The 14261-nt window shown below is 51.2% G+C and overlaps 1 protein-coding gene across 4 annotated transcripts in view; it reads left to right on the top strand.

The window, feature by feature from the left end:
• The window catches only part of PTPN1 (protein tyrosine phosphatase non-receptor type 1), a 69074-nt gene that overhangs the window by 47840 nt on the left and 6973 nt on the right, over positions 1 to 14261 (top strand). For all 4 annotated transcript variants that reach the window (XM_047069866.1, XM_047069869.1, XM_047069868.1 and 1 more), the window contains exons 3-6: positions 455 to 555; positions 5150 to 5248; positions 10654 to 10791; positions 13950 to 14159. In XM_047069866.1, coding sequence (XP_046925822.1) covers positions 455 to 555; positions 5150 to 5248; positions 10654 to 10791; positions 13950 to 14159 — 548 coding nt within the window. The remainder of the gene's footprint in view (positions 1 to 454; positions 556 to 5149; positions 5249 to 10653; positions 10792 to 13949; positions 14160 to 14261) is intronic.

The raw sequence follows: 14261 nt of genomic DNA, 5'->3' as shown, positions 1-14261 counted from the left end.
AACTAGAGCTGTAGGGGCTAGGTGAAATTTTTGGTGGATTTTTTTCTCTTAAAGATTGAAGCCGCTATATTTGATTACCTAATAAAAATATATATTAGGCATCTGAGAACAGATCCCTTGACACCCTCTCCCCATAATCTCCTGATTTGTGGCACAGTGATAAGGAAGATCTGACCTTAGAACAGGTTGCCCAGTTAGGACATAACCCATGTTTTAATGTACTTTGTCTGTTACTATTTAGCATTAGCTTTGAAACATTTCCAGAAACCTTTCTCAAAATACTAAGTTGTCCCCGTAGTGATGACTGATCTCAATTAAAACACCATGGCCTCAGCCAGTGTGAACGCCCTTAATGCCACCAACTCACCTTTTTCACTTTCCCCATGGGGTGCACTGCCTGTGTAGACACTTTGGTCCTCCAGGACTAACCTTTGAGTTCTGGTTTGCCTTTCAGTTGACCACAGTCGGATTAAACTACATCAAGAAGATAATGACTACATCAATGCCAGTTTGATAAAGATGGACGAAGCCCAAAGGAGTTACATTCTCACGCAGGTGAATGGATTGTCCACATTTTTTTAATGGCTCTTGGCCTTACTTGATATCAGCCTAAGAACTTTAGAGTACTGTCATTTATACCTCAAATAAGATCCACCGCATCCTTTCAAAGGTCAGGTTTTACGCAATCCAAAACAGCAACGAGGAAGGAAAAGAATCTTCCTTCAGAGATTCAGGTTGGTTGTCACCCGCGTCTTTTCTGGGAAGTATGCCACTTGCTGGGCTTCTAGAAAACAGCATGAAATGCCTGAACTGCCTGTGGTCTGTGGCAAGAGAAGCGCCCGTACCTGTGTCGCTTCCATAATTGAAGAGGGTTAGCAGTAGACCAGTAATCTCTGCCCAGGTAGCTACTCAGAATTTCTCAGCATGGTCCTCATCCTTTGGCCCGGAAAAAAAAGCATCCTTAGATTATGTGGATAAGCGTGCAAAACCGTTCAAAATTCCCATTGGCTTTTGACATTTTTATGGGAACAAATCATAAAAATGATCTAACAGTTGATCTTCTTGTGAAACACTTACTGGCATATGACCCCAAGACCACGGGTATCTAGGAAAGACGATAAAGAAATTTCTTTTTACTTAATTTTCTCAAGTCTTAGTCTGTTACCTGTAAGTTGCTCTAAACACTCTGTGTTTCTCTCTCTTTTTTTTTTAATTTTTTTTTTAATGTTTATTCATTTTTTTTTTTTAGAGACAGAGCATGAGCAGGGGAGGGGCAGAGAGAGAGGGAGACACAGAATCTGAAGCAGGCTCTAGGCTCTGAGCTGTCAGCACAGAGCCCGACACAGGGCTCGAACCCACCAACTGTGAGACCAGGACCTGGGCCAAAGTTGGATGCTCAACTGACTGAGCCATCCAGATGCCCCTATGTTACTCACTGTCTTAATCAAACAGCAAGGGGAAACTACTGGAGTGTTTATTTTTTTTTTAAAGTTTATTCATTTTTGAGAGACAGAGAGCATGAGTAGGGAAGGGGCAGAGAGAAGGAGATACAGAATCCAAAGCAGGCTCCAGGCTCTGAGCTGTCAGCACAGAGCCCCATGGGGGGCTCGAACTCATGAACTGCCGAGATCATGACCTTGAGCCGAAGTTGGACGCTCAACCAACTGAGCCACCCAGGCGCCCCTCTCTCTGTGTTTTTTAATCATAATTTTTGCTTTCTCGTCCTATATCAGTTTATCATTCTTTAAAAAAAATTTTGGGGGGCACCTGGGTGGCTCAGTCGGTTGAGCATTCCGACTTCGGCTCAGGTCATGATCTCGCAGTCTGTGGGTTCAAGGCCCACGTTGGGCTCTGTGCTGACAGCTCAGAGCCTGGAGCCTGCTTCGGGTTCTGTGTCTCCCTCTGTCTCTGCCCCTCCCCCGCTCATGCTCTGTCTCTCTTTGTCAAGAATAAATAAATATTAAAAAAATTTTATTAAAATTTTTTTCAGTGCTTGTTTATTTTTGAGAGTGAGAGACAGAGTGTGAGCAGGGGAGGGGCAGAGAGAGAGACACACACACAGAATCAGAAGCAGGCTCCAGGCTCCGAGCTGTCAGCACAGAGCCTGACACGGGGCTCAAACCCACAAACTGCGAGATCATAACCTAAGCCGAAGTAGGACGCTTAACCGACTGAGCCACCCAGGAGTCCCAGTTTATCGTTCTCTTATATGGCTTTGGTGTATAGGGTGATTTTGAACATCGTACTTCTGTTTAACATTTAGAGGTTAAAATAACGGTGAAGCCAGAAAGCATATGAACAGAGGCTGCTTTAGGGCAGGGAGCTGGGTCAGGGCAAATCTTCCGTGGCCCTGCTTTACTGCCCTGTCTTGTCCTGTTCCCCTCCTCTCTGTCCATGAGGACAGTCAGCCCGAGTGCCTCCCAGTGTACAGAACACCAGCCATGCTGTGTTCAGTCCTGGGACCCATTCAGGAAGTTCTTGGTGTATGCACAGGGGGCGGGCCTTTACAAGGCCTCAGGTCAAAGTCTTCCCAGCACCCCTGGGGTGGTTGGGGTAGAGTGATAAGGAAGGAGATCCTGGTGGTGGCAAGCTGGCGGGAAGAGGTTGAGGGAAAAGCAGCTTCTTGGTAACTTCTCTTTTTAGAAGAAGTCAAGTTTTTTACTTCCTGATTTCAGCCGTGCAACTTTGGTGTGGGGTTAGGCAGTCCAAAGCAAAGATAGATAGGGGTATAAAGTCAAATGGAGCACCAGGATATCACCATGGAAACTTTTACACCACTGCCTTCCCCACCCCCGTGCCCTAGCAATTACTTGGCACATCTGAAGGTCTCTCTGTTTTGTCAGGTGGTACCATGGACATATCTAGCTGCCTGCACGTCACCCTTTGCCCTGGGATTTATAAAAGGGACTGAAGTAACCTGGCCCCAAAGTTATACCTCTAGACAGTAGGAGTGAAACATTTTCCAAACTACAAAACCAAGAAAACCCTGCCCATTTTTTATTTTCAGTGTTCATGATGCAAATAATACAAGTCTATAGTCTTTTTTTTTTTAAGCCAGTGATGTGGAACTATAGAGAATGATGGCAAAGGTGCCTCTGTTACCTTCACAGTGAAGTGTTGGCTGAGTTGCTGTGTCTCCTTTCAGATTTTATATGATTTAAAAAAAAATTTTTAACGTTTATTTATATTTGCGAGAGAGAGGGAGAGAGACAGAGCATGAGCAGGGGAGGGCAGAGAGAGACAGAGACAGAACCTGAAGCAGGCTCCAGGCCCTGAGCCGTCAGCACGGAGTCCGACGTGGGGCTCAAACTCAGGAGCCGTGAGATCATGACCTGAGCCAAAGTCGGACGCTCAACAGACCAAGCCGCCCAGGTGTCGCACTTACATGATTTTTCAGTCCCTGAGACCCATCCTAAACTAGGGTGATGGGAGGTGGGGAAGGTGGCAGGCTGGGACCTGGTGGGAGCCGCCCCTGTGAGGCCTGGCCCTCATGCCCAACTTGCAGGATGAGAGACCTAGTTGGCCAGCCGGGAGGCCTGGGGCTGTTGCCTGAGGCTCTGGCTGGAGCGCAGATGTGTCCGGTTTAGGCAGCAGGAGGAAGAGGAGTTCAGGAAAGTGAGTGGGCACTGAGGGCTCATGTGGTCAACAAAGGTGTGGTGAGACTTGAAGGGAAAGGAGGCAAAAAATCAGGAGAATTTGGATGAAAATAAGTGAGACTGGAAACCATTCTAGAAGTGGTGCTGGCCGGAGGAGGTGATGCGTTCTGTCACGGAGGTGAGAGGTGATATCCTTTCCAGGCAGTACTAACAGTTGAGATAAACTGGAGGCGTCCATACTCTTGTATCCAGTAAACCCCTATGCCTGTTGCCAGTTGGCCCGTACCCCGCCATGTCCCGGTGCCCACACTGGACCCCTTGGGCTACCTAACTGATCATTTGTGACTACATCTTTTATGTTCTTTGGTCCAAGGATGAAGGTGGTCCATAGTCAGGCATCATTTTTTTTTTTTTAAGCTTATTTATTTATTTTGAGAGAGAGCATGCATGTGTGAGCAGGGGAGGGGCAGAGAGAGAAGGAGATAGAGAATCCCCAGCAGGCTCCATGCTGTCAGTGCAGAGCCTGACGTGGAGTTCGATCCCACAAACCGTGAGATCATGAACTGAGCCGAAATCAAGAGTTGGGTGCTTAACCGACTGAGCCACCCAGGTGCTCCAGGTTCATCATTGTTTATTTTTTTTAAGCTTATTTATTTTGAAAGAGAGACAAGGGCACCTGGGTGGCTCAGTCAGTTTAGTGTCTGACTTCAGCTCAGGTCATGATCTCCTGGTTCATGAGTTCGAGCCCTTCATCGGGCTCTGTGCTGACAGCTTAGAGCCCGGAGCCTGCTTCAGATTGTGTCTCCCTCTCTCTCTGCCCCTCCCCGACTCGTGCTCTGTCTCTCTGTCTCTCGAAAATAAATAAACATTAAAAAGGAAAAAAAAAGAGAAAAGAGACAACACGAGTGGGGGAGGGTCAGAGAGGGAGGGAGAGACAGAGTCCCAACTGACTGAGCCACCCAGGCGCCCCTCATCGTTAGTAATAGTAATAATAGCTAACATTCCACTGGATGTGTACCATGTTCCAGGTGCTACGGTAAAACCTTTACATGAATGGATATAGTTAATATTCCCTTCACAGCCCTGTGAATAAGGACTATGATTGGTTGAGTGAGCTGGGTGGAGAAACTGAGGCATAGAGATGTGAAGTGACTCATCCCAGCTCACGCGGATGATCAGTGATTGGAGCTGAACTGAAGCCACCAGAAGTGTCACCGATGATCACTTCCCCATACTGCCTCTTCCCAGCACCCACTAGCTTTGTGGCCATATTCCACTCACCGTCAAGAGGGGCCTCAGTGGAGCCCCTCTGCTAGCCAGCTCAAACCGGAAAGCAGAATCCGCATTTTCTGTCCTCTGCTGGTTAGCCCTGAACCAGCCCTGAGAGGCAGATACAACCTTTCACCACCACTAGGCAGGGAGGGTGGCACCTGTCCCAGCCTCAGCTGCCCTTGTGCCTAAGGGCACTGTCGTCGGCCGACCACCAGTGGTGAGCTCTCGGTGGAGTGAGTCACTGTAACGTCACACACACTTTGTGGATTGTGTATTTGCAGGGCCCTTTGCCTAACACGTGTGGTCACTTTTGGGAGATGGTGTGGGAGCAGAAAAGCAGGGGCGTGGTCATGCTCAACAGAGTGATGGAGAAAGGCTCGGTAAGTGACGGATTTATCTGCTCTTTACGTTACCATCCGTAAGCGCACCGGTCCGTGAAGTTGTCATTTTTGTCTGAGTCGATTTCTTGAAATTGCTTTTGTATTTCTTTTATGTAGTGTCCTTTTTAGTAGAAAAATTTAAAAAAGTGATATACGCATACATGTTTATTGTAAACGAGTCAGAAAAGTAAATGAATTAAAAAGAGGGGAAAAGGTCCCAATTGCCCTTGACCTATCCCTCACTCATCAGTCAGTCTCTCTCCACAGTGTGTTCATATTTGTTCAGGAACACCCTAGCCTGCGTGCATCTGTCCCTTGAGTCACCGCCCTGGCCTTTCGACTTGTTCTCCTCAGCGTATCCTACACCGAGACCAAGTGTCACCACCCCTTTTCCCAGCTGAAAACCCTTGTGGGGCTCCCACTGCCTCCTGGGATGTGCCCATTGTGGCTACAGGACCAGTTAACCGGGACCCCGGTTTCCCACATCCGTCCCCGGACTCCAGCCAGAACACACGTCTGTTGTTTCAGTTCTCTGGACCAGTCTGAGTCACTGTCCCACCCCAGCCCTCTTGCAGGTATCTCCAGTGGCTTCCCTCGAGTCAGCCACGGCTCATGCTCTCCCGCCCATCTCATCGTGTGGGTTGCCCGTTAGAGGCCCGTCTCCCATGCGAGGTGATGTTGCGTGCGGGGCACAGTGGCGTCAATGTAGCGAATAGACGCCACACCCCTGCTACCTGGCTCCTTCCCTCCTCTCCCAGCCGGGGGCTCTCCAGCCTCGGCAGTGGAGGCCCTGGGAGAAAGCGAGCGGAGGAATGCAGACACCAGTGGGAATGAGTGGCCAGGAGCAGAGAACGGCGTGTGCCCAGGCTTTGCCAGGAGCCGGCCCTGTGCTCTGGGGCTCACCCGGGCCACTGCGCTCACAGCTGTCCTGGCCGCCTCGGGTCCCGGCTTGCCAGGAGAGCAGAAGGCTCCAGAGAAGCCGACCCTCCAAAGAAAGCACACTCGTGGCCCTAGAGGGTAAAAATACGAGTGCAGAGAAGTAACATCGAAAGGGACTTGAGCAGTGAGACAAAAGGAAGCACCCCCCACGGAGCCCCACCCCTGCCCCCCCCAGGAACCATTCTTAGTTACAGCCCACGGCACGACAGCGCATGTTGAAAATCAGGCTTTTTGCCTCTGCGCCCTTTTCTTAATCTTAAAGTATTTATTTGCTCGATAACAACAGATGGAGAGCTTACCTGAGCGTTCAAAGAATGAAATCCTGCTTCTTAGAAAATTGTTTTCAGTGAAAGTGGTTTTTCATGTTTTCTGCTTCAGTGGCTTGATTAGTAAAATGTGAAGTTACAAATGTGGAGCCACCTCCCACCCGTCACCACTCTTGTCAGCAATTTAGAATAAAGAGACAAATGTTAGGTTCCCACAGTATACACTCTCCACAAGGGAACGTGAAACGTGGTGGCCTGGCCACACGTTCAGCACTCGGTAGCGTCCAGGGTCTCTAAACATCAGCACCGCTGACACGGGAGGACACGGGAGGCTGCTGGGCAACGGCCCTGGCCTCCACCCACGAGATGCCGCTGGCCTGCCCGCCCCACTGGTGGCAATCAGAAGGTCTCCAGACATTGTCCAAATCTGTGCAAAATCGCCCCCAGTTGCGAAGCACTGTTCTGGATGGTATTGAGGGTTGGGAATTTTCTTTTTTATAAATTTTTTTGAGTTTGTTTGTTTTTTGAGAGAGGGAGGGAGCACAAGTGTGAGCGGAGGAGGGACGGAGAGAGAGGGAAAGAAAGAATCCCAAGCAGGCTCCACACAGCGCGGAGCCCGACGAAGGGCTCCAGCTCCCAAACCGCGAGGTCACGACCTGAGCCAAAACCAAGAGTCGGACGCTTAACCGACTGAGCCACCCAGGCGCCCTGAAGGGTAGGGAATTTTAAATCGAGTTGTTTATCCAGAAATCATTGGATATGGTAGCATTTCCTTTTTATTTGGTACTGAAGGTTTGGGTGAAACCTCTTTGCCGCTGGCACAGTCCCGCAGGGGCGCTGTCATGACGTTGGCACTGCGTGCCGCTCACCGGGCCTGTGCTAGGTTGCCCGCCATCCAAGGCTGACCGTAAATGGACCATCCATCCTCTGACAAGTTTCCCCCTTGGCCATTGGAAGAAAAAAAGGAAACCTGGCTAGTTGATTCTCTCGTACTTTACTGTGATCGTGTGACGTTAGTCTCTCTCTTCCTTTGTAACTGTCCTTCCCGCTCAGGGTCATGCCCACCGACGTGGAAAGCGGTGAACGAATGGTTTGAGGTTCTTAAAGCTTCTTGGGGTCAGCAGTTCCAGTCCAGCGTTGATATTATCATCCCCATTAGAGCTGACTGGGGCAAATTGTAAGAGGTTGCAGTGCCTTATTTGCTTAGCTAATCTAATTATAAACCGTGCAGCCGTCCCACGGTACGAACCAGCTTGCAGAGCGTTTCCATGTGATGCGTATTTGTTTTGTGGTTTCCTTCCTTCTCTGCGTAGTGTAGGACATGCCCCTCTTATTTCTGGCAGAGCTGGCCGTTAACCCTTTTGGGACCTTGTGCTTCCTGGAAAACAGCAGTGCAGGAAATGTGTGTTAGACTGCGCTCATCCAGGTACCCGAAGGTCTTGGTTCGATTTCCAGATTGAGCGGAGACATGTGCGTGAAGAGTGTGTATGTGGGGAAGGGCAGGGGTGGTGGCTGTTTAGGCAGGGCGGACAAGCAAGGTGCTGTTTAACCAGAAGCACCGCCTGTATCTCTCTCCCGAAACCGCAGCTAAAGGCGCTGTTTGATTTCAGTGCTTTTGCACACGAGACGCTCTGGATTTGTATGACGGGAACTTCAGGTTTCATCCGTCTGCTTAGTTAGCTCTCTGGCTTGTCACTCCTTGGGAAAGCCGACTCCTCCGTCACAGGGTCACCCCAGGTGTCATTCATGGCTTTTTCTAAAGATGCCTAGCTGTTTTGGAAGGCCGGGGCCTCTGTCTCCCATCCAGCTTCCAGGTGGTAACGGCAGCCACGACAGCCACCGGCGTGTTGGCGCTGCCACGGTGACGTTTGGTGCCGATCCGGGACGTGGCACGATTTGAATCCTGGTGAAGGACTGCTTTCGAGTAAGATAAATCTCCTTCTCGGGTTGGTGTGTGTCAGTTTAAAGGCTAGCAGGAAGTAGTGATCTCGAGGTTCAGTTTTTTGTTTTGTTTTATTTTCTGTGTTAAAACAAAAATTCCTACAGGAAATGACAGCAAGCAGAGCATGGCATGTTACCGCGAATGCCTGAGAGCTCTTAAAAATAAATACCGCTCGATGCACACTTCGTGCGTGCCAGGATTGCGCACTTCTTGCGGACTTTCTCTGGAAGTAGTAGGCGTCCAGAATCTCGGGCTTGTACCCGATCGCGGAGGTTTCTTAGGCTTTATATGCAGTTTTGAAAGTGAAGTGTTTGCTTTGTGGAGGTGAAATTCGAAAGACTCGTTCTTCCCTGCCCATGGCCTCTTCTTTGGTAGCGACCGGCCATTCTGCCTTCCCGCTTCTCTGCTCGCTCGTGGCCCTGGGTGCGTGCTCCAGCTCTTGTGGTGTTGCGCCCGCCAGGGCAGGCTCTTTGGTTCTGGGGTCTTCAGGAGCCGCGTGGCCCTAACGGTTGGAAGCGTGGGAATAAATGCATCCTTTAAACCTCTTCTGTCGCCAGTGCTGGCTGCCCTGCCCACTTTGGCTGAGCACGGGGCCCTGCCACGTCACTGATGCTTTGCGTCCCGAGGGGCAGAATTACCTTGAGGCTGACAGATTGGCCGTGTTCCGGGGGTTCATCTTTGGCATTCGGCGTCAGGGAGGTGATCTGGGTGAAACTGGCCGGGTCTTTCAAACAGGCCCTGTCCGGGCTCTTTCGAAAGCCGTGTGGGCCTTCTGTTTCGGAACTGTGACGTCGATGCTACGCTGACGTCACGATCTGGTGTCTGTTGGGGTGTTTCTCCTTTTTCTGTGGTCGCAGAACAGCTGCAGCTGGGCCGCGTGCGGCTTCGTCAGAGCAGGCCTGGTGGGCCTTCGTGCTTCTGTCTCTGGTCTGCTGAGGAGCATCCTGGCTCTTTGCTGCCCAGGGGACGCCGTGGGCTCCTGGGCCTTCTGCCAGAGTCACCGCGGTCTGTCCCTGCCCCCCTGTTGCCTGCGAAACCCCAGTCACCCCTCCAAGTGCACCCCTGTCAGAGGCCACTTCTTCCGTATAGTTTTCCCTGATCTCTTTCCTGTAACCTCAGCTGGCCTGGAACATTATTCCCCTCTTCTGAATTCCCACGGCACACCCACAGGGGTTCCTCCTGCCACACCACCTCGTCACTGCTTAGCACGAACAGCCTCTCTCCTGACGGGCAGGCTGGCCCTGCAGGGTTCCTTCCACCTCCTGTGGCATTTCAGACACAGCACCCTGTGCCTCGGAGAAGGTACTGAGGGGGCCAGTGCGTGTTCAGTTGCAACTCGCTTGGATTTGTACCATTTCCCAAAGAGCTGTTTACGTCCACTGGTACTTCATGTGGCGGAAATCATGTCTTTGGGGTTCCCTCTGTCTGGGCACCTTGTCTGACCTTGTGGTTCATAGACCTTCAGCTTAGCCCCCATCTATCAGCTATTTTGGTCCAAAATGTTCACCAGCAAACAGAAAAGTCTGCCGTGGAAACCTAGTTGAAGGTATGCCACTAAATTTGAGTCCCAGTTTTTTCTTGAACTCTAAATAAAACCAAATTTGGGGGGTTTGCTTACTTTGAAGAAAAAGTTCATGAGCTACATTTAAATGAAGACCTGAAATTATTCCTGAAATTCTTAAACTAGAAAATCAAAAGGATTTTTCAGCACCGACCCAAACCAGAATGAAAGGGTGGCATACAGCAGTGGGTGATCCCGAGCCCCGGAGGAGCCCGTCTCCTGCCTTCTCTAAACGTCCAGCCTGTTCACCGTGTTCCACTGTCTCCTCTAGACGTGGTTATTTTCCCCAGGGTAAGGAGTCTACGTGGTGCCAGCGGCACTGACCAGTTCTTGGTAGTCTTCCAGATGGCTGTGCAAGTAGGGTCTGTGAGAGACTAAAACTTTTGTACAGTTTGACTTCGCTTCATATTCATAGATGGTCTGGAAGGACCAGACCCCTGGAGCGCCTCATGGTGGGGAGAACCAGGGAGCGGCTGCGTTTGGAGGTCTGAGCCCTCTCTGCCCAGCTAGTCCTGGTTTGGGTCTTCACCCCCTTCCCATCTCCCCAAGAGGCAGGTTGTGCTGACGGTGACTTCCAAGGTCAGAAAACTCCCGGTTTCCCCGTTGGGTTGTCCTAAAGCGCGTGGAAGGCACGTTGTACCTCCCTTCATAGGAAAACCGTCCGTGGCTCACAGTAATGCATTCTTTTCTCTTCTAGTTAAAATGTGCGCAGTACTGGCCCCAGAAAGAAGAAAAAGAAATGATCTTCGAAGACACAAATTTGAAACTAACCTTGATCTCTGAAGATATTAAGTCGTATTACACAGTGCGGCAGCTAGAATTGGAAAACCTTACAGTGAGTATCGCGTGCTGTTCCGTACTTCAGACGGGCACTGGCTGAGATGTCTTTTCACCTGGGTCATACTACCTAACCCCGGTTTTTCTGGTCCCTCCCTTGCCACAGAGCTCCCTCCCTAAACTGGAACACCAGTTCATCACGGTTTTTAGGGAAAGGGGGGTTTCTCATCTAAAACTTCTCTGTTCCTGTCTTTGCAACCGCAGAGGGACTGAAATGGCGGCAGCCGCTGCCTCTTTTGTCGTCCACGGTCTCTTTAGCGCAAAGCGAGGGAAGAAGGGCCCTTCTGGGGCTGAGTTCACGGTCGATGAGGTCTTGGGTTTACTCGTTGTGGAAGAATTTATAACACCAGCTGCTGGCTGTCATTGGAAGCTGGTCTTGAAACAGGCCAAGGCGCGGGGCTGAGAAGCTGTACCGCAGAAGGCCCGCGTGGGGATTCCAAACAGCCCAGCAGGAGCGCTCACCGTGTGGGGACCCTCCACCAGTACTTGCAGCCGCGGGCGGGAGCTCCCAGCAGCTCCCGGGACGGCCACAGCGATGGCGGCCAGCCACCACCTTCTGGAACGTAGCTGCGTGGGGTGGATTCCTGGCCCCGCCGTGTCAGACTGTCAGACTTCGGGGGGAGGGGCATCATGTCTCCCCGTGTCTCAGTTTCCCCTTCGTTCAGAGGGGGGTTTTGTAAGGGTTCAGAAGGTAACAAAGGGGAAGAGGTAGAGCAGCACTGGGGCAGCAGGTACCGTGGGGTCGAAGTAACGGGTTTGGCCCGGGAGCAGCGCGCACCCACAGATGGAAGGGAAGGCAGGATCGCGGCTTGCCGGGCTGCGCCGAGGTGAGTCTGCCCCCGAGTTTTATTCACGTGCCAGTTTTCAGCTTCCTGCTTTCCAGTGCACATGACTCCTGTTGTTGTGTTACTAATTGAAACAAGATCTAGACCTCCGCGCGGGTGACCACGAAGCAGAGGAGAGGTTGAAGTCGCGTGGCTTCCGCAAGCACCGCGGGGCACTTCCTGAGTGCTGTCTCTTCTCTGTGTGACGGCTCTGCAGCCGTGATCCTGCTGCAGCCACACACGCGGGCTCCAGGGCTGTGATTTATGGAGGGGTTTGACGGAGGATTTTCAGGAATAATGTTGGCAGCGTGTTGGAATGTGCCTGGAGGATTATGCAGTAGACTTTCCTCTGCATGCTCTTTAAATTTTGCAAGCCTAACATGAAGCGCGACTTCTGGTAAACTCTTGAGACGATATCTCCGGCTTGTTGAGGGAAATGGAATTCCGACCGAGCAGAAGCGGCCCGTGCTGTGTTTGCAGAATATGTGCAGCAGTGTGGAGGTTTTGATGTTGAGAAGATCTGGTCGCTCTAACAGACTTTGTTTTGAAAAATTCTTTTCTTAGCCGTGTGTTGAGACACAGGTCTAGAATGGATTCCTTGAGAAAGAGGTGGGCAGGTGTGCGGGAGGGGATGAACAGGAGATAACCATACCTTTTTAAGGATTGAAAGAAAGAACTTGCTTTTGGTATATTTTCTCCCCCCCCCCATCTTTAAATCTATTTTTAAGTGTTTTTCTTTCCCTAAAAACCAGAAAGGGCATTTCTCGTTTTCAGCCACACAAGGAGACCATTTTCTAGGGAGGAAGAAAATGGCATTGCCTGGTGTGGTTCTATTAATCATCTTCATGTCACCGGCAGGTTCTTCCAGTTCAGCAGAAGGATGCCTGTGTGTCAGGGCTGGTGCAGGGTTACATATGTATATGTGTTGCTGATGTGAAGTCACTGGGGTTTTCTGTAGGCTCTTTTCATACGTTTTCATCCCACTGAGCCCCAGGAAGGCGGTCACAACTAAAGCTAAGCTCTGGGAGGGCATGGACAGTGTCTTTGCCACGTGGCTGGCACATGGTAGGCACTTTGGGCACATTTTGTTAAGTGAGGGGAGGCATTGTTGGTGAGCAGGCCTCTGGCCCAGAGCATTTTGCCACCAGCTGCTCTCCAGGTGACCTAGGCACTGACGTGGCCCTTGGCACTGTGTGGCAGGGAGATAGATGCTCAAGGTGGTGTGGTTCCTGCCTGCATGTCTTCTTCCTATGCCCGCTTTGGCGAGGCCGGCAGGTGTACCTACCCCATAGTAAGACTGGCTCCCGTGAATGGTGTGCCCTTCGCCGAGCAAAATCTTGCGTACTCTCCTCCCACTGAGAACTATGTTTTGATCATTTCTGCCGGAGGCCAGGTGTCCACCCTGGGGGTGGACTCTTCGTAGGTTCAGAAGGAGGAGCAGAGCTGAAAATGGCACCAGAGGGCCATTCTTCTTGCTGTTGCACTGGGAGCAGACCGGGCCAGGGGAGAAACACTTGGGGACGAGGGCCAGGGTCTTCCTTTCAAAAGTTCCTGCCACAGGCTCTGAACACAGGCTCTGGAGTCCAAACTTAAACTCCTACTTCCTCACTTAATGGAGGGTCAGCCTCCGAGCCTCAGTCTCCTAACCAAGAAGAGGGGAATAGTGGGCATACACGCCCCAAAGGGTTAATGTAATAATTCAGTGAGCTGATGCGTCTGGCGCTGGAACGCGGTGGGGCCAGTTGGGGCTGGTGGGGTCGACACCCTCCTCCTCAGCTGGGTCATCGAGCCACACGTGGCAGCCACCAAGCCTTGGAGACTGAGCTGGTTCCTTTTTTTTGTCTAAAATGGCAATCCCCTGAGACTCCCGAGTAGTCTCGTGAAGCCCGGGATGACCCAGAGCTGGTGCCACACGCACAGAGTTACGTTTTCCCTCTTTCGTGGGAAGCCTTACAGGGCTTGAGGACAGGACTGCCGTGGGCGGCGACGTGGCATCATTGTGCCTCGTGGGGCAGAGAGAAATCACTTGCAACCGTGAAGACAGCAGAGGTGATAGGGGCACCGGAGGAAAGATGTGGGTGAGGATGTTCCATGCTAAAGGAAGGGACATCAAGGCAGGTGTCCAGTGTCGGGCACCTCAGTGCTTGGTATTCCTTGACTCGGCGAGTGGACGGGAGGAGATCTGGAAATCTGAGAGGTGAAGCTGCTCTTAGAGTGAGATGGGGGCCTGGTTGGGACAACTCTTCGTGCTTACTCGGAAGCGGTGATTTCTGTACAGATGATTGTCTCAGAATTGGCATGAGGTGTCTTTTTGGTTTTGTTTTTCTTTCAGTCTCAAGAAACTCGAGAGATCCTACATTTCCACTATACCACGTGGCCTGACTTTGGCGTCCCAGAATCGCCAGCTTCGTTCCTGAACTTCCTTTTTAAAGTCCGCGAGTCAGGGTCACTCAGCACGGAGCATGGCCCTATCGTGGTGCACTGTAGTGCGGGCATCGGCAGGTCGGGGACCTTCTGTCTGGCTGACACCTGCCTCCTGCTGGTGAGGAGGCCCCTGAAGACCCTGGGAAGAGAAGGGAACCCATTTGAACATCTCTTGTGGCCTCTGCCCACGGCTTCTCTGTCATGGTCTCGGCAGTGAACT

This window comes from Lynx rufus, unplaced genomic scaffold (assembly GCF_022079265.1).
Source record: "Lynx rufus isolate CCGP_SWC_20201006 ecotype Redwood Valley unplaced genomic scaffold, mLynRuf1.p SCAF_8, whole genome shotgun sequence".
Taxonomy (NCBI): domain Eukaryota; kingdom Metazoa; phylum Chordata; class Mammalia; order Carnivora; family Felidae; genus Lynx; species Lynx rufus.
The sequence above is the reverse complement of the archived record's forward strand: the minus strand, read 5'-3'. Positions and strand labels throughout refer to the sequence as shown.